This window comes from Raphanus sativus, chromosome 6 (genome assembly GCF_000801105.2).
Source record: "Raphanus sativus cultivar WK10039 chromosome 6, ASM80110v3, whole genome shotgun sequence".
Lineage (NCBI taxonomy): Eukaryota > Viridiplantae > Streptophyta > Magnoliopsida > Brassicales > Brassicaceae > Raphanus > Raphanus sativus.
Genome location: NC_079516.1, coordinates 48898452 through 48916479, shown reverse-complemented (window position 1 = coordinate 48916479; position 18028 = coordinate 48898452). Strand labels below are relative to the sequence as shown.

The window sequence follows — 18028 nt, the reverse complement described above, 5'->3', positions numbered from 1 at the left end:
ATTGCAAATTTTTTGACTGTTTTCCAGAGCTTCTGCCATTCTTTCCTGGAGTTACCCATTCCTCATTTACCTGACCCTCCTCCGTATCCTTTTCCTCACTTCTTATCTCTTGAATAACTTGCTCACTATCCTGAACCAACACCTCATTTGCACTACTTTCCTTCTCTTTCATATCTGTCTTTTTTTGCTCATCATTTTTCTTTTCAGCTTCTTCACTAGACTCCTTCCTACTGCATCTCTCTTTCAGATGACCCCATTTACCACAGTTATCACATCGATTAGGCAGCCAAGGATATAGATATTCAACTGTAACCGTTTCGCCTCCAATATTGTAATCAATCCGTTTTGGTAAAGGCTTCGAAAGATCAGCTTTAACGCACACCTTAGCAATAGCAAAGTTCGAGCATGCTATCGTTTCCTGGTGAAGATGATCAGGGATCCCCACTGGACTTGTAATGAAGCTCAGGCCCTCCCATGAATACATATTCATTGGGACATTCTTCAAGTATACCCATATTGGAATCAGCTTGTTTTCCTCATCCTCACCGGAGACCATTTCGAAGCTACCATCGGGATACCCGCAATATTCCACATTCCTCTTCGAATTACCTTATCTCTCACCACTGCACTGGGGATTCTTACTCTCATTGTCGTCGCATCCATCTCATATACATCAAGCTTCTGATCCTTACTTCCAAACGCCCAAATCTTATTTAGTATAACATGTACCTTCGCCACATGTGGCGCCGGCTCCAAGAATCTCGCAATGACGAAATCATCCCAAAGAGGATTAGATTTATCAACTATCTCCGACGGAACTGTCACCGATTGATTCCCCTCCAAATTTGTTATCTCGATCTCGTACTTTTTCAAAACCTTCTCCTCTTTCGCTACCAGAACCCATGACTTCGTCTGCGGTGTGATCAGAGGCGGAGGATCTCCCTTCGGATCTCCCGTCACCTCCTGCGAACCCATCCCGCCGTCACGAGAATAGCCGGAATCTCGCGATCGTAATCTCCCAAAATCGCCTTTAGAATCGCCTTTATCCCTATGGGTATTATTTTTCACTTTTATGAAATATATTAACCTAGTGTTTTCGCCGGCGTTAATGAATGTCATCCTCAGCTTCATTGCCGCCAAGTCTCCCGGAGACGTCGAAGAAAAGATTCTCTCTTTACTACAAGCTTCTTCGACCGAAGAACTTAACACCGTCTCCTCCAAGATCGTAACCACCGTCCTCGCCGACAACACATCAAGTGGCGGCCCAACGATCGCGGCAGCGAACGGCGCCTGGCTCGAAAAGTCTAAACCTGTCGATCCTTCTTTCAAGGATATCATACAGAACTCGTATAAGGCTGCTTTTAACCTAGTTGACTTTCGCAACAAGGTATGTATTTTTTTTAAACCTAGTTGACTTTCGCAACAAGGTAAAAGACTACCACAAGGTCTTTTGTCTGGAACCAAATCAAAGATGTTGCGCGAATTAACTGGAAAAAAAAATAATAAGCGAAAATATACTTTTAGGGTTTGTATATTATATATTAATAAATTTAATTATAATCCTTTAGAATTAACAAGCTTCTTTGTTATTTTGTTTTGAATTTTTGATAGGTTGATGAAGTGGTTGAAGAAGTGAACTCATGGGTTAAAGAGGAGACAAAAGGACTCATCACTGATCTCATCCCAGAAAACTCTGTTTCTCCTGCTAGCAATCTGATATTCGCTAATGCATTGTTCTTCAATGGAAAATGGGATCACGAATTCGATCCATCTCTTACAAAAGACTCTGACTTTCACCGTTTCGATGGAACCACAGTACGTGTGCCCTTCATGTCCGCGGGCTACTCTTTAGGATACGATCTTGAAGCTTACCAAGGTTTCAAAGTCCTTAACCTACCTTACAGGGGAGGACGTGGTGACTACTACCGTCGTCGTTTCTCGATGCAAATCTATCTGCCTGATGAAAAAGATGGGCTGCCTGCAATGCTGGACAGATTATCTTCTTGTCGTGGATTCTTGAGTGGCCACGGAGACATTCCTGGCCACTCTGCGAGTATTGGAGAACTCAAGATTCCAAAGTTTAAATTCGAATTTGGTTTTACAGCCACGGAAGCCCTCGAGGGTTTGGGTTTGGAGCTGCCTGGTGATGCGATCATCCACAAGTCTTGCATTGAGGTAGATGAAGTGGGATCGAAAGCCGCAGCGGCTGCTGCTGTGATCAGTATAAGTGGTATTTATATGCCTCCGAAAGAGAAGTATGACTTCGTGGCTGATCACCCGTTTCTCTTCCTAGTCAAAGAAAGCATAAGTGGACTGGTTCTGTTCCTTGGTCAAGTTGCTGATCCTTCTATGCATTAATATTTTTTGTAACTTCTTCTATGCATTATAATATGTGTCCAAATCATTTCGATTTGCATGTTTCTTTGGTCTTTGGTGGATAGTTTTGAAGCTATTAACTTCACTTAGTCTTCTAGCTTTTTTCAATCTTTTTAAGATTTTTTTTTGAAAGAATATTAAAGTTATACAAATCGAAAACTTTTTTTTACAATGATGGATTGTTTGCTATCGAATTTATGAATGATCAAAGCATTAAAACTGAAAAAGTAACGCAAGTGACTTTTTGTTGGCTTCATCTAAGATGCGAACTTAAACTTGCAGAGCAACTTTATAAACTCTTGCTTGTCGATGTTGTTGATTAGCCGAGTTGGGTTCTGATTAGCAGAGCAACTACACCATGCTTTATAATGTAGTTTGGAAGACACAACAAATCAAAACCCGTGACATTTTGTCTCGCTATTAAAATTTTCGTCGTTTCTAATTAGCAGAGCAACTACTACACCGTGCTTTATAATGTAGCATTAAAATTTTCAGTATTTGATCCGACTGAGTTTTATATTCTCGTTGTTTCTAATCTCAACCGGATCTTTGCACAAACTGCAAGACACGTAGAATTACATTGGATGATTCAATCTCTAGTTGTGTATTGCTATCCATTGAAAAAAACATTTTGAAAGACTTATTTAATACTTTATAGTATCATCATCACATGTTGGTCAGACCAGATGTTACGATTTATTATGTTGTACAGTTTTAGCATAAGTTTAAAATATTTACGAACCCAAATACAAATGTAGTTTTGAAACAAGTGCCACTTCTAACCTCGCGCGTGGCGTATAGTAGTAAAGTTGGGCCTTTTGTTTTGGGTAGTTGGGCCTTTTGTTTGGGTAGTTGGGCTACTAAATAAACTAAACAGATCCAAAAAGCTAGTGGTGGGTGTGGGTGGCAATATCGTAAATAAAGGTGGTTTGAAACCGCGGGGGCGTTGTGAAGAAAGAAGAAGAGTGAAAGGAAGAGTACAAGAGAAGAGTCTTCGTCAGTCGGTGGAGTTTGTTTACTTCATTTACACTTTCCTTCTGCTGCGGATCCGAATCGAAAAAATGAATCGTCATCACGATCCCAATCCTTTCGATGAAGAAGAAGACGAGATCGTCAATCCCTTCTCGGTAAGTTTCTCTCTATCTCCTTTCTATTTCTAGATGAGCTAAATTGCCTTCAGATTCACGATCGACGTGCTGTGGTTATATAGATTTGAGTTTCATGTTTTCGTTAGCGAGAGTGTTGACGGAATCTTAGATCTCGAAACTGTAATCAATTTCTCTTGTTGAAGTTTCTCGGAGGCTCTGAGTATGTTTTGTGGTGTTGATATGTATACAGAAAGGAGGTGGCGGCGGTGGAAGGCCTGTGGCATCTAGGCCGTTTAACGTTGATGCTACCGTCGATATTCCATTAGATACGGTGAATGTAAGAGAGCACTTTAGTATCGTGCATATTCTCCTCACTTTCATTTTTATGAAATCTTAATGTGTGAATTGGGTGGCAGGACTCTTCAAAGAAACAGAGAGAGCTTTCTGATTGGGAATCTGAGCTTAAGAAGAGAGAAATGGTTAGTACCACTCATCTCTATTGGACTGCGAAAATCCTGATTGAAAATCACAAAATAAAAACAGTTACAATATAGAGACTCACTAAGGATAAAGACGAATACATTGAGTTGGTGTCCAACATAACGTTAGTTCGACTCAGTCTAGTACAACTGCTATAAATAGTTTCTTGGCTTTTTTGCTGGTTTGATTTTTTTTTTTCTTTTTTCATGACACTCTTTAATCCTTCTTGACTCACCCAGGATATTAAAAGAAGAGAAGATGCTGTTGCTAAATGTAAGTACAGTCAACAGGAGTTTGACTTTATGACCCACTCTACCTCTTTCATTTGTTTTGAACATTGTGTGTGATGATTCCGTTGCTAAATGAAACATACATCAAATTGTGTCCACAGCTGGCGTGAAGACAAGCAATAAAAACTGGCCACCCTTTTTCCCTATTATACACCACGACATTGCTAATGAGATACCAGTCCATGCTCAGAAACTCCAATATCTGGCTTTTGCTAGTTGGTTGGGTATGTTTCATTTGTTTTAGGAACTGCGTAAAGTCTGCAGCAGTGAACTGATATGGGCTTGTTACTGTTTGAGTTTGAATTTTTTCAGGTATAGTTTTGTGTCTCGTATTCAATGTCATTGCAGTGATAGTCTGCTGGATTAAAGGCGGAGGTGAGTTTTTTTAACTATAAAAGATTCACCTTATGAAGGGAACTAGAGTATGAAGTTGTGATTGGAATGCTGGTTCTAAAATCCTAATGGCAGGTGTCAAAATCTTTTTTCTTGCCACGATCTATGCGCTGCTTGGATGTCCAATTTCATATCTATTATGGTATAGGCCTCTCTACCGAGCTATGAGGTGACGCCTTGCTAATCAGACCCTAGACTGGATCATATAGGCACTGTGCGTATAACTGAATTGTTTTCTGATCATCTTTCAGGACTGACAGCGCTCTGAAGTTCGGTTGGTTTTTCTTCTTCTACCTGGTGAGTCTACTGAAAACAACTCTCATATTCACACTTTGATCTTCACTTTATGCGGGTATACTTTTTTATTTTCTGTGTAATTAAACTTTGCTCTTAACAGATTCACATTGGCTTCTGCATATTTGCCGCCATTGCTCCTCCGATCTTTTTCCGCGGCTTGTCATTAACGTAAGTCTTCTTCCAATCGTTACACCTTCAGTCCTTCTCGTTCTCGAGCTTTGCAATGCTTCATGCAAGGGCTTCACTTAGGAAGTTAAGTTGTGCTGATTGATTTGAAATGCCAAGCTGTAACTAGGAAGAGAGTTGGAAAAGCTAAGAATCTTAGTTAAGTGTTTCGAAGAGGCAGTCATTTGGAAACGTAATTTCATTTACCACAGAAAAGAACTCACTAGCCGTTGATCTAAAACCCGTCGGCTCATGAAACCTCGTCCAAAGTTATGTGTTTCTGTATGTACTTATTGACCGTGCTGCGACAAGTGATCCTCTTTCTCTTTAAATCTACAGGGGTGTGCTGGCAGCAATTGATGTAATCAGAGCCAGTTTACTAGCCGGGGTATTAACCATGGCATCCTCTCACCACTGTCATTTTTTTGTCGTCAACTATTAACCATGAAATCTTGTTGCTATCTAGCTTAACTTTGATTCTTACTGCAGATCTTCTACTTTGTCGGCTTCGGTCTGTTCTGCTTGGAGGCGCTTCTCAGTGTGTGGGTTCTCCAGGTAAAGTGATACCCCTGTTCTTCTATGTATCAGCTAATGGATACCAAACCAACATATAAGTCAAGGTCCTGCCTTAATGTGTTTCCAACATTGTTGGGATTTCTGCAGAAAATATACATCTACTTCAGGGGAAACAAGTAAACAATGCATATACACTAGAGCAAAAGGCCATACTTCTCCAACGATACCGCTCTCTTAGAAGGTTTGAGTATAGTACTATACTATCTTGCTACTAATGTAATTACCATTTGTGCACTTGTCTGGGATAATACTCTGTTGTGATGTGTTTGTATTTTGTTTTATTGTGTGGTGCTGTCTTCGTTTAGTAGTTTGCAGTGGCAAAATAAATACTCTATGTTCTGTTATTACGTTGAGGATTGACATTTTGGGGTTCCAAAAGAGTATAGATTTATCTAAATTCAAACAAGGTTTTGTACACCCAACGTTAACAGATGGCCAAACAAAACAACATTTCTTCTATAAGAAAAGGTAAGACTAAAACGGAGATATAAGGAAACCACAAAAGCTAAACTTTAAACTGAACCTAACAGACAGAACAAATACTTGATGGTTGCAAACTTGTTACCGATATGATCTCCAATATCTTAATTTCTTTAGAGATCAAAATTCAGTAATAATAGTATTGCTGGTATTTGTCAAAATATTTTTATATTTAAAGTTTCTTTTATTTGTTAAATGTATTAGTTCTATTTGTATATAATTTAGTTTAGGAAACTTGTGATTTTATTAAGAAAATCATCTCTATATAAGTCGATTGATCGTCTTGTTCCTAGTTTCATGGACTTGTTAAAAGTACCAGTTCACATACAAACTGAAAACTCTTTTACGGTTTTGTAGACACTGGATGAATATAAGCAAATCTGTAACCGTTAATATGTGAAGTTCTGTTATAAAACATGAACTGTCTTTTTTTCTAAAAATAAACGTTCGAAGCGCGAAAGTCAGAGACCGCCGTCGTTAACCCTAACGTCGATGCCAAGTTAATCAATTTTCTACCTTTTCCCACATTTCTATTTCTCCTCTGTCGTTTGTGATAATACCCAAACAGATTCAGAACCCTAAAAACTTTCTCCGATCAGATATGGATTCTCGAGGTTCTTCAGATCAAGACGACGAACACATAGTCCAAGTCAGACAAGCTCTGATGTGTCCCGACGGAGGTAGATTCGAAGGTCTTCGAACGGCACGGTTCTTGAACTACACAACAACCTCAATAGACGACGACGTTTTCGAGCTCTCCCTCGACGCCTTCGCGACGACGTCACATCCAGAGAAACTCTCCTTCTCCGGATGGGGCTCTCCCTCGGTGAACTGGATCGAGTGGGTGAACGCCATGGCGGAGTCCAACGCCTTGGCGTGGCGTAAATCCGGAGTCCACGACGCCATCATGGCGTCGCGCTACCAGATAGCGAAGCGAGACGATCTGATGACGGCGCTGGTGGAGAAATGGTGCGTCGAGACTAACTCGTTCGTGTTCCCCTGGGGAGAAGCGACGGTGACGCTGGAGGATATGATCGTTCTCGGCGGGTTCTCGGCTATAGGGAACAACGTTTTGGCTTCGGCGAGACGAGAGTCGATGAAGTCGGTTGAGGAGAAGCTGAAGAGAGCGAAACGCGAGATCGAGGCGAGTTCGATGATGAAGAGGTGTTGCGTTGGTTTGTGGATGAAGGAGATGATGAACTCAGGGAATGAGATTGAGCATGAGGCTTTTATGGTTACGTGGCTTTCACGTTTCGTGTTTCCTAATTCAGGTTCTCCAATCCGAAAACATATATACATCTTCTAAAGCTATTTAAATTGATTCTCTTTATGCGATCAAACCATTCCCCAAATTAAACTCATGATCCCTTAAATCTTTACTATGAAATGTAAATATAGTTTTAACCATGGTTAAAATATCGGAATAAGCTGCAACTAGGTCGAGCTGAAATGACTTTTTAAAAAAATCTGATTTATACAACATTGTTCTAAATTGGGTATGAATTAGTCTAAACATTTTAAATTAAGATACAAATTCACAAAATTATCTAATTTCTTTTGTTTTATATATTTAATTTGGATAATTCATCAAAATAATTTTATTACTAAACCAAAAACCAAAATATTTTAAATAAATGTAAAAATATAATAAATCAATAATTCGTTAACAGTTAGATATAATTCATCAAACCAATAGTAATATACAAATCACCTAGTTACCACCTAGCTATTTTATTGAACATTGGTTTTTAACCACTAGGCTAACTCGACTTTGGTAATTTCAGGTGATCTCGTGAGGGAGAAGCTCTTTGCAGCTGCGGTTCAGCTCGCTAGAGGTGTTAGGCTTGCCTTGGCTCCCGCGGTTCTTGCCGGGATATACAGCAGTCTTGGAGTTTTGAAGAAGCAGCTTTTTAGTGGTGGGTTAGCTGAGGAAGAGACCGTAGTCACTGCTACGTCGCCGTTTCAGTTTGTGCAAGTGTGGGCTTGGGAGAGGATCATGGACCTGCGTCCACCTGGCCTGCCTAGCCAACTAAAGCCTCACGAGCCAAGAATGGCGCTATGGCACCAGCACGGTGGTGGTGGTCAAGAGTCAACAAACCAGAGCCACGAGAGTATCCGAACCGTTCTTGATTCCGCTAAAGAGAGTTTCCGTTACCGTCCGTACACAAAGCCTTTGAAGAACTTCAAGTTCCCCAAGTTCTACTTGGAAGATGACTGTTGGGTGTCATTGGAGGATGAAGACATTGTAGCGTTTGGTCGGTGTCTGAGATGCTCTAAGCTGGTGGGTTTGAACTGCATCGAGCCTTATTATCCTCACCGTGTGGCGTTGCAGTTTGGTTACGATCAGGATGTTCCTGGAGTAGTCCCGGTGGTGCTGACTACCGAGTCGCCGGAGCTGGCTTGGAAGGATTATATAAGACCGATCACAGATGAAATGATTTACATTCCGTCTAGGCTCCGGCAAGCTGATGTTACGGTTAAGTATATACGGTGGTGGAAACAGTCTGTTACTACTCTACAGGCCATAGCTAAGAGAAGTACACATAAGGTTCTGAAAGAGAAAACCACAGAGACAACAACAACAACAATGGTTAAGTCTTCTCCTCCAAGAACCTCTAGAATAGTAGGATCAAAAGCAGAGCCTTTAAAGACAGTGAGTGATAAAAGCAATGTAAGCAGCTCTGCGAGGAGTCTCACAGGTTCAGAGAAAGATAAGCAATCAAAGCCTTTAAAGAAGACTGAATTGGTCAAGAAACCTTTGCCTAAGTTGACAAAGAGTCCAGGAAGATCATTGGATGGAGTCAAAGAACGTAAAGGAGGACCGAGGAGCTCGCAGGAGATAAAGGATCATAGCCATGTAAAGTTTCTATCTCCCGGTTTGCCTGGTAGCTCACCTAAGACTCAGCAGCCACTCACTCAAAAGCAAAACTCTAAAAGTAAAAATGATTTTCTTACATCAACTCTATCTCACTGACTCTTGTTTCTAACTTCTTGCTACTTTGTGCAGGTTCTGATGTAATTAGACCAAAAGCATTACCTGTTAAGTCACCAAGACCACAAACTTCAAAAGGACCAAAGGATTCATCATCTTCTTCTGTTTCTCCTTTAACAAGAAAAAAGCCATCCCCAAAAGCTATTACTTCGCATCTGAGTTCAGTATCTAAAGCCACACCTGCTCTTAAGAAGAGAAATGTTGCTGATCAACGAATCAAAGCTCATACCAAACAACAAACTTCAACAGAAGCTCGACTCGGCAGCAGAGGAGGAGACGAAACGATGATGAATACGTTGAAGGCTATGAGTGAGATAATGAAATTGGAGGAACACGTAGGCGAAGGAGGTGAAGTGATGTATCAGATACCAAAACTACAGTTCGAAGTTCTGAGCCAAGGAGTGCAAGACGTTCTACACGAGTTACAGTCTATTAAATCCGCACTGAACATCGATAAATCATCATCAATCTAAGAGTTTTATTTATCCAACAACATGATTGATATCCATATTATTTTAGATCTGACCTTTTTAATTGTTATTACCTCATTGATCATAACCAAAATGGTCTAAACACCATCCTCTTCTATGTTCTTTAACACAACATAAAACTTACTATTGAGAGTAGTGCAGTGTTATGAGGAGGAACACGGCCGTGTCTGCTTCTGCTTCCGGCTTCAACTGCCACTCTTGACTTCGTCTGTTCTTGTAGCATGTTATGTTCTATAATAAAACTAGGTTTTGCAATAAAAATCAACTTTTGATTGAACATACAACTAACTAATCTTTTTGTTATTAAAATGACATATATCATGATAAGGAGAAACCAAAAGAAAAAAAAAAGAAGCAGCTATGTTTTACTAGGTTGCAGCAACCAAATCAGGAGGAACAGAAGCAAGATCAAGAACCCAAGACTCTCTCAGACCAGCTCCGGATTGATCTTCCGGCAGCTTTTTAGCCGGAATCTGATGAGAGAGCAAGGCCGCAACATCGTCTTTCTCAACCCACCTGACCGCATTATACCCATAATCCCGTCTCTTGAACAAGCTGCTACACTCCTCGTTAACCTTCTCCAAATAGGCCACACTCAAGCCATACGCATCGCTGTACATCGTCAAACACACAACAATCTCACAGCGTCTAGTCTTTCTTCTCTGAAGACCTGGGTTTGTCTCTGAGTAGACAGCCCAGACCGAGCCTTTCCTAGGATATATCTGGTATACTTCTCGTGCAACCCTCTCGCAGTTGACAACGTGAGAGAACAGTTTCACTTGTTGGACCAGAGCTTTCTCTGAAGAAACCCGGAACCTCCCACAAGGAACAAGAGAAGCACTGTTCTTCACCCAAGAGATCAGCTTCTCGCTCTCAAAATCCAACCAGCTTATCCATACCTTAAAAGAAGGGTTTAAAGAGACGACTTCACTTACCAAACAGTAACTCCGAGGCATTTTGTCATCATCGTACACCGCCCAAACCTGCCCTTTCTTGAAGCTTCTAGGCATCCTGTCTTTATCAAAATCATACAGTTCAAGATCCTCCTCTTCCATGTAGGTTTCTTGGTTCATCTTACCACGTTCCCTCTTCCTATTAACAACCCCTGGCACGTATTCTAAATCCACTAACTCACTTAACTCCTTGTGGTTCGTCTTCTTCCTCTTCTTCTTTGTATTACTCTTATTCTTCAAAGCTTCTTTCTCCTTGTTAGTGCTCATCTCCATCAACGTTTCATCACCTGAAGATATCTTCTGTTCTTCTCTAGTGCTACTTTTCTCAGTGATCTTCACCTTCGATTTCTTTCTCTTCAAAACTGATTGCATCTCTGCTAAAGTCATCATCCCTTCATCTTCTTCATCCAAACTAGTCACAGGTACAATTAAAGCCTCTGCTTCTTCCTCTCTCATCTCACTCACTCTTCTCACACTTTCACCACCCTCACCAACACGCTTCTTCCTCCTAGTATAAGTTATAATCTTGGAAGAACAAGCTCTACTCTCACTACCCTCTTCTTCCTTTGCCTCAATACTCTTCTTGCAACTACTACACATCAAACTCTCCCCCAAATACTTATGCACCAACCCACAACCAGAGCAAACCGTCGAAAACGTCAACGTTTCACCATCACAAGCACCAATCTCGCCCTGAATCCTAATCCTCAACTTCGCATCATACTCACTCCTCCTAACCTCATCAGACAAAACCTCAAAAGCCTCATTCACAAGCTTGAACCCTTCCTCACACCCCACATAAGGATTCTTATCAGGATCCAACACCGAAGCTAGCTCCCTATACTTTTGCTTTATCCTATCGATGTGAGAGAAAGGCTCTACCTTTAGAATCTTATACCACTCCGGCGCATCTCCGTCGGAGGTGGTGGTGATTGTTTCGAAGGCGGTGACCATGGAGGATACACCTTCCGTGTCCGGAGACAAGGCGAGAGCTTTACGCGCGTGGTTCAGAGCTGAGATCAAGTCGCCGCTGTTGAATTTCGACTCCGCTAGGGTCTTGTGGTGTGTTGCCTCGTTACTACAAGTTTCTCCGTGGTCTGATCCCGAAGCTGCCATTTGCTGTGTAAACTGAGACACAAAACCCTTCAGAAACTGGGAGGGACTTTGAGCGACCGCTGCGTTTTCGTCTTTGTTGATTTCTTATTTTATGTACGCTAGGTAAGTAGCTGTTTTGTCCGCGTTTACGAACAAAACAAAAGTAGTCGGTCTATAAACTACATGGGTAAAATCATAAATAAGTTTGGAGGAAGGGTTTTCTAATATAAATACTTAAAATAGGCAAAAGAAGCAATTTTTATTCCTCGTGAATTCCACGCCCCCCTCTTCTTCTTCTTCTTCTTCGTCGTTGGAAACTAACAAACAAACCAAACAGCCAATTTGTCTTGGTCAAAGACATCGATTCCCTCAATCTCTAAGCTCACAGATTCTTACCGTATCATCCCACAGTGTGTTGTGCTCAGAGTTTTCAGACATCACCGGGTCGCTAGGGTATTTTTCTGTTGGATCTCAAGTTTGTGTCTTTCGGTTAGATTCTGCGTTTCTGGTCGAGGGTTTCTGTTTTTTTTTTAATAGTGGATTTTGCGGTAATTGTGTGTTTATCAGCTCTTAACATTGTTACCTAGACGCCAGTTTGATTGAGAAAGAGACGACCTTTTTCTTTAAGCTTTGTTGAATTGCCCCCAATGTATTCATTCGTCTGTGCTGCTTAGGGGAACTGTATTGCTCTCACAGTAGTAGTAGTAGATATTTGGAATGAAATTGGCAAAACATTTAATTAGCTGGAATGTTTGGTGTATTAAGTAGATCTCATCGTGAATTAGTCACAGGTGGGAGTGGGGATAATAATGGCAAGCAACAATGAGATGGAGAAATCGAGTAAAGACAAGGAACCAACAACGCCCCCGCCGCCTCCTCCCTCTTCACAGGTTTTTATACTACTAAGGGAAACAAATCCCATTATTTTCAGCTATTTGTGATTCTGTATCCTTATAAAATTGGCAATTGTTTTGTGTTTGCAGGAACCTTCGTCTGCTGTGAGTGCTGCTGGCATGGCTACTCCAGATTGGTCTGGTTTTCAGGTATTAAGAAAAGACAGATTCCTTCCTCCGTTTATTGAAATCTCTGATTCTGTTTCCTTATTTCGTTTGAGCGTTATGGGTTTCTTGTGACAGGCATATTCTCCTATGCCGCCTCATGGTTTTGTGGCTTCAAGTCCTCAGCCTCACCCTTATATGTGGGGGGTTCAGGTAAACTGACTATTTTTTTATATATTCATCGTTGTCTTTTTAACGCGATGTGTGTATTAGTGTTTAGATTGCTAGAAAGTTGCAAATGGCTTATTGTATTTTATTTTCAGACTTCTAGCATTTGCTTTGATTAGTAGATTTGATTGATTGCTGAGTGTGAAATCTTTGCAGCATATGATGCCTCCTTATGGAACTCCTCCACCTCATCCGTATGTTACAATGTATCCCCCAGGTGGCATGTACGGCCATCCTTCAATGCCTCCGGTACAAATATTTTGATTGCTATGGGCGCTATGTATTGAAAATAGTGTGGTTTTTGGATCATTTTATTAACCTATTTTCGTTCTGTGTCAGGGCTCTTATCCATATAGCCCCTATGCTATGCCTTCTCCCAATGGAATGACCGAAGCTTCTGTGAGCTTGCGTCTCATCATTTTGAATTTTCTTTTAATAATGGTATTTGCTACCATTTTTTTTTAATTGTAGGATCATAACTAAGCAATGCTTTTTGATGCAGGGGAATACTACTGGTGGCACGGAGGGTGATGCTAAACAACCTGAAGTGAAGGAAAAATTGCCTATCAAAAGATCAAGAGGAAGCTTGGGAAGTTTGAACATGATTACAGGAAAGAACAATGAGCCTGGGAAAAACTCAGGAGCATCAGCTAATGGAGCTTACTCTAAAAGGCATGTAAACTTGCTTGACCCGTTATCCAATCTTAGGGCTGTCTGTATGTGTGGCTATTCTCGTAGGGATCTTGACTTATTATTGCTTCATTAGATAATAACATCCATTATTTCACTGCTCTGAGATTGTCCGAATATTTTGTTATAGTGGGGAAAGTGCTTCTGATGGTTCAAGTGAAGGAAGTGATGCAAACTCTCAAAATGTAAGTTTTTGGAAAAGCTATCATGATATCATCAGCCTTTTCATTTTTTTACTTATTTCTAGTCGCATTTATTTTGGCAACCATGTTGTGATGAGGCATTGTTTCATGGGGATTACTTTGCTGGTTGACTCTCAAATTCTTCATTTTAAGTAATTCAATAAACTAGCATGGAACTGAATTTAGGTTCTATATCCAGTCACTAGATTGATCTATTCATATTTGTCAGTCTCGTAGGTCTTGTCAAGTAAATTTCCTGAATGTTGCTAGCTCACTTGAGTTGTGGCACATTGGCACACACAAAACCTTTCAGTTGTAGAACTTTGCCTCTTAAGTTGTTTATGTTGGATCGTTCGGGTTGAATAGTCTTTAAGATATTTGCTCTGTCTATGATAATTAATGATTGTGATTTTGATTTGCTTTGCTGTCCTTGTAGGGTTCAGGATCTGGACAAGACGGGAAGGATGGTTGATCTTATGATCCTTTCTTTCTTTTTTTTTCCCTTTCAATTCAATCATGTGACTTAACACCGTGAAAAGCCTGCTTACCAGAGAGTTATTTATTGTTATCCAAAATTTCACAGCATCAGAGAATGGTGGTTCTTCTGCTAATGCCCCCCGAAACGGAACACCGGTGAGCCAGACCGTGCCAATCATGCCGATGCCAGCTGCAGGTCCACCAACGAATTTAAACATTGGGATGGAATATTGGGGTGCTCCTCCTACTTCAGCCGCTATCCCTGGAATGCATGGGAAAGCAACAACATCATCAGTTCCTGGAGTCGTTCCTCCAGTCTCGCGAGATGGTGGTCATTCACAACCCTGGTTACAGGTGTGTGCACTTCTCTGATCTTATTCCTTCTCATTAATACTCAGATTTAAAGTGTGTGATCCCCAAAACTTAAAGATGCTCCTCTCTTGCAATCAGGACGATAGAGAAGTTAAGCGACAGAAGCGGAAGCAGTCCAATAGGGAGTCTGCTAGAAGATCCAGGTTGCGTAAACAGGTAAACTAAACATCGCCCTTTCAAAATCTAATTCACGTCCATTGTGAGAAAAATTTATTATGGACGTGGAAGAAGTTTATATGTGTGTGTGTGTGTGTGTGTGTGTGTTCCAGGCGGAATGTGATGAACTGGCACAACGAGCTGAGTTGTTGAATGACGAAAACGCAAGTCTCAGAGCAGAAATCAACAGGCTCAAAAGCCAGTGCGAAGAGCTCGCCTCTGAGAATACCTCTCTCAAGGTAGAAAATTCTAAAGACTTTGCAAATTGAGTTTTTGAGAGCCAACCAAACAAACAGTAACTACTCTTACTAAGTATATGTTTTGGTTCTTGCAGGACCAACTTTTATCATTCCCTTCACTTGAAGGCATTAACATGGACAAGGGCGACCAAGAACCAGAGACCTCTCAAACAGTAGTCGCAGAGACAAAAGGTTGATAAAAAGCAAAACATATAGTGAAACCAATTCCTAAACACAGTGTTACAAAAAGTGGCATTAGAAGCAACAATACTCGGCCCTTCTTTGCTAACAGATGGTTTGTAAGATTTTCAGGTGTTAGAGATCAGTTGGCTCGGAATAGTTTCTTTATTTAGCCCTTTGTTGAGGATGCTCTGGGTCATATCTGTGTACTACATAAGCTACTAAAAGTAGCTATTAGGATGTTAAGAAATTATCTTCTTTTTAATGTTTTGAATTCTAGTTGCAGAAGTGAATTTGAGGAGGCGCCATTAAGACACAATGTACCTTTCTGTATCAAATGTACCCATTTTCTAGCTGAGCTTCTCTCTCTTTTTTTTTTTGCAAAGTCTCATTACCAAAAGAAAAGCAAATTAACATGTATACATTAGGAGGAGTAAGTTACTGTTTCTGATTAAATTAAAAAAAAATATCTGAAAATGACAGGCTTTGATATTTTTGTATGAAAGGACACTCTAAGTAATGTTAAGACTATAAAATGAGCAAACGGGACAAAATAATTTAGTATCCAAACAATTCCCAAAGTTACAAGGGGTGGGGGTGTGGTTACTTAGATAGAAACTTGTATGTAATAAGTGATGAACACTCAAAACTCACCAGCAAGAGCTGCTGTTCTGATACATGCTGATCAAACGTATGATTGCTTGGTCCAGATGCCCATCACAGGTCAAATGATGTCGTTTATCTTTTGACCAATGCAAATATTACAAGGCACCGCCGACTAATAGGATTAAAGCCTTTTGGGCCAAAATATATGATATTGATAATTGAAACATTCCCACATCGATAATTATCAAAAATGTGATGAAATATATAAAAGCGCAAAGGCATCCATATGATTGTCAATTGGTGGGGGTAGTAGTTCGTATGGCGAGCAAGTATGCTCCAACTGCCGTACGTTATCCTACTCTCTCATCAATTGACCTTTTGTTTCTTAAACATATAAATGGCTTGTCGCTGGTTTTTTTTTTTTGGTTTTCTGAATTTTTTTCCTTTATTTTATAATTTTAAATATTATGTGAACTAACTGGTGTTCCTTTTAGTCCATGTTAGATTAAAAAAAAAAGTTTTGCTTTTCTGAGTGGCTTCTGGAAAGAATTGTAATTGTACGTTAGAACACGTTTTGGAGTTAGGTTTGTGCAATGATTCTTCTTTTTGATTTTTAAGTTATTACTGGCCAACACCAACAGAAACAAAACAAAAACACGGCTAAGCTGCATAATTAATCATGTGTTTTGTGTTATGATTGATTGGATTGATTCCCCTAAACACAAGAGAGCTTTATCTTTGACAGCTTTTGAATTAAATTAAATAACTTTCTTTACACCACCAAAGGTCATCAGTCTCTCTCCCAGAAACAAGCTGACATCAGTAAGTTAAGCCGAGGAGATGATATGCATGGGTTCCTGTTAAGAAGAAACTATTTATGTTCAGTTATGAAGAAAGGAGTTAGTGTGTGCATCAAAAAGTCTTATGTGGTGTTGGGGTTCACTTAACCGCTGCAGTCTCAAGCAAAACTGCTCAGAAAGACATGGACTATCGCTGCTGATTACCAACAACTTAGGGTATAGATATAGTAAAACTGTTTTGATGTCAATATGTCATATCTCGGAATCTGTGTGTGTGTGATGTTGCAGGAGAAGAGGTGGTATTCTCGAAGAAGCTGCGGGTGATTGTTGGAGATGATGATCTTCTGAGAACCACCATAACAGTTCTTCAACGCTTGCAACCCTCTGCCATGAAAATAAGTCCGGTCACAGGTGGCTGTTAAAGATGATGATGACAAAAGAGCTTCTTCTCTTTTGTTTTGTTATGGTTGGGGATTAGGACAAACGACTGTCTTAAGAACGTACCAATATTTTGCTTTGAGTTAAATTTACTCTTTTGTGAAACTAATCTTCATTCTGCCTGATCTTTAACAGCTTTTGCTTTTGTGAAGTCCTTTGTCTAAGATGATAAGTTGCTTGACTGCACTGTTAGTGTCTCTTGAGCCACGCTCTTGGCATTGAGTACAATGAGTAGAGTCACAACCTTGAAGCTTCACCACCACGACTGCGTTTGAATACCCAATCTCCCTCTCTTGCTTGTATTGCCTCAGCTTCTTCTTTAGTTGATTCTTCATCTACAGTCAGAAGCAATCTTCACATGAAACCAGCGAATACTTTGATATATGCTTATAGAATAAAATTATGCAACACGCACATGCAACCTCCTAATCATTAACGAAGAAAAAGAAAATCAGTTTCCTTTTGAAGTTAAGGATCTACAAATTAAACGTATTCAGATTTTCATATTTTATTGTGGAAAGCTGCTTTCTATATATCAAAAAAAAAAATTTACTTGTAAAACTAATAATTTAAAAAGACGTCGACTAGATTGAAATATATCAAAAACTAAACTATAGAGCTAAAAACTGAAATATCGATTTATGTTCTGGTTGCTAGTTCATTAACATACTCGGTTAGTATTTAGTAATAGCAATAAAAACAAGAAGAATAATTTCATGGAGGAAGAAAACCTTTTTTTTTCTGAACAACTGAGGAAGAAAACCATATGCAAAGAAACCATTCACAAAAGTGATTGTTTTCTATTTGTGAGTAAAAGAATACTATTACAACAACAACAAAGAAAAGAATAACTTCTTTGTCATCTCAAGTTAAGGATCCAACAATCTGAATCTTGAAAGAGATTTCATGATTCAAAACTTATATACTGTAGAGAAATGTGCAGAGTTTTAGTTTTATATACCGAATAGAATAAAGGGATTAAAAAG

The 18028-nt window shown here is 39.9% G+C and overlaps 5 protein-coding genes across 6 annotated transcripts; 4 read left to right on the top strand and 1 right to left on the bottom strand.

Annotated features, from left to right (window-relative positions):
* The first annotated feature begins 1090 nt into the window (after positions 1–1090).
* Positions 1091–2478, top strand: LOC108812109 (serpin-ZX). Its single transcript, XM_018584274.2, has 2 exons — positions 1091–1387; positions 1612–2478. The coding sequence occupies exons 1-2, from the start codon at positions 1109–1111 to the stop codon at positions 2356–2358; spliced, it is 1026 nt and encodes a 341-aa protein (XP_018439776.2). The 5' UTR covers positions 1091–1108; the 3' UTR covers positions 2359–2478.
* Positions 2479–3332: 854 nt separating this feature from the next.
* Positions 3333–6009, top strand: LOC108812108 (secretory carrier-associated membrane protein 4). The gene is made up of 12 exons (XM_018584273.2): positions 3333–3503; positions 3715–3801; positions 3881–3943; positions 4184–4217; positions 4336–4458; positions 4547–4609; positions 4703–4796; positions 4879–4924; positions 5025–5092; positions 5429–5477; positions 5579–5644; positions 5753–6009. Exons 1-12 carry the CDS (start codon positions 3438–3440, stop codon positions 5783–5785), a joined length of 792 nt encoding a protein of 263 aa, XP_018439775.1. The 5' UTR covers positions 3333–3437; the 3' UTR covers positions 5786–6009.
* Positions 6010–6538: 529 nt separating this feature from the next.
* On the top strand, positions 6539–9795 carry LOC108808755 (uncharacterized). The gene is made up of 3 exons (XM_056987429.1): positions 6539–7416; positions 7930–9081; positions 9153–9795. Exons 1-3 carry the CDS (start codon positions 6747–6749, stop codon positions 9608–9610), a joined length of 2280 nt encoding a protein of 759 aa, XP_056843409.1. The 5' UTR covers positions 6539–6746; the 3' UTR covers positions 9611–9795.
* Positions 9796–9913: 118 nt separating this feature from the next.
* On the bottom strand, positions 9914–11817 carry LOC108812107 (uncharacterized). Its single transcript, XM_018584272.2, has one exon. The coding sequence runs from the start codon at positions 11695–11697 to the stop codon at positions 9997–9999; it is 1701 nt and encodes a 566-aa protein (XP_018439774.1). The 5' UTR covers positions 11698–11817; the 3' UTR covers positions 9914–9996.
* Positions 11818–11952: 135 nt separating this feature from the next.
* LOC108812106 (bZIP transcription factor 16) lies at positions 11953–15556 on the top strand. 2 transcript variants are annotated; one of them, XM_018584270.2, is made up of 13 exons: positions 11953–12129; positions 12468–12566; positions 12660–12719; positions 12813–12887; positions 13059–13151; positions 13242–13301; positions 13405–13574; positions 13723–13777; positions 14211–14241; positions 14358–14605; positions 14702–14779; positions 14893–15018; positions 15114–15556. In XM_018584270.2, exons 2-13 carry the CDS (start codon positions 12486–12488, stop codon positions 15213–15215), a joined length of 1179 nt encoding a protein of 392 aa, XP_018439772.1. In that variant the 5' UTR covers positions 11953–12129; positions 12468–12485; the 3' UTR covers positions 15216–15556. The 2 variants fall into 2 exon arrangements, with proteins under 2 accessions (XP_018439772.1, XP_018439773.1); XM_018584271.2 differs by having other exon boundaries at positions 12462–12566.
* The last annotated feature ends 2472 nt before the right edge of the window (positions 15557–18028 follow it).

What these genes read in the sequence shown, in the direction of transcription:
- LOC108812109 (XM_018584274.2), top strand. Translation starts at nt 1,109, where the DNA reads ATGAATGTCATCCTCAGCTTCATTGCCGCCAAGTCTCCCGGAGACGTC. An exon ending in TAGTTGACTTTCGCAACAAG is followed by an intron (nt 1,388 to 1,611) that starts GTATGTATTTTT and finishes AATTTTTGATAG; the next exon opens with GTTGATGAAGTGGTTGAAGA.
- LOC108812108 (XM_018584273.2), top strand. Translation starts at nt 3,438, where the DNA reads ATGAATCGTCATCACGATCCCAATCCTTTCGATGAAGAAGAAGACGAG. An exon ending in AGATCGTCAATCCCTTCTCG is followed by an intron (nt 3,504 to 3,714) that starts GTAAGTTTCTCT and finishes ATATGTATACAG; the next exon opens with AAAGGAGGTGGCGGCGGTGG. An exon ending in AGCTTAAGAAGAGAGAAATG is followed by an intron (nt 3,944 to 4,183) that starts GTTAGTACCACT and finishes TGACTCACCCAG; the next exon opens with GATATTAAAAGAAGAGAAGA.
- LOC108808755 (XM_056987429.1), top strand. Translation starts at nt 6,747, where the DNA reads ATGGATTCTCGAGGTTCTTCAGATCAAGACGACGAACACATAGTCCAA. An exon ending in TTTCGTGTTTCCTAATTCAG is followed by an intron (nt 7,417 to 7,929) that starts GTTCTCCAATCC and finishes TGGTAATTTCAG; the next exon opens with GTGATCTCGTGAGGGAGAAG. An exon ending in TCAAAAGCAAAACTCTAAAA is followed by an intron (nt 9,082 to 9,152) that starts GTAAAAATGATT and finishes TACTTTGTGCAG; the next exon opens with GTTCTGATGTAATTAGACCA.
- LOC108812107 (XM_018584272.2), bottom strand. Translation starts at nt 11,697, where the DNA reads ATGGCAGCTTCGGGATCAGACCACGGAGAAACTTGTAGTAACGAGGCA.
- LOC108812106 (XM_018584270.2), top strand. Translation starts at nt 12,486, where the DNA reads ATGGCAAGCAACAATGAGATGGAGAAATCGAGTAAAGACAAGGAACCA. An exon ending in CTTATATGTGGGGGGTTCAG is followed by an intron (nt 12,888 to 13,058) that starts GTAAACTGACTA and finishes AAATCTTTGCAG; the next exon opens with CATATGATGCCTCCTTATGG. An exon ending in GTGATGCAAACTCTCAAAAT is followed by an intron (nt 13,778 to 14,210) that starts GTAAGTTTTTGG and finishes CTGTCCTTGTAG; the next exon opens with GGTTCAGGATCTGGACAAGA.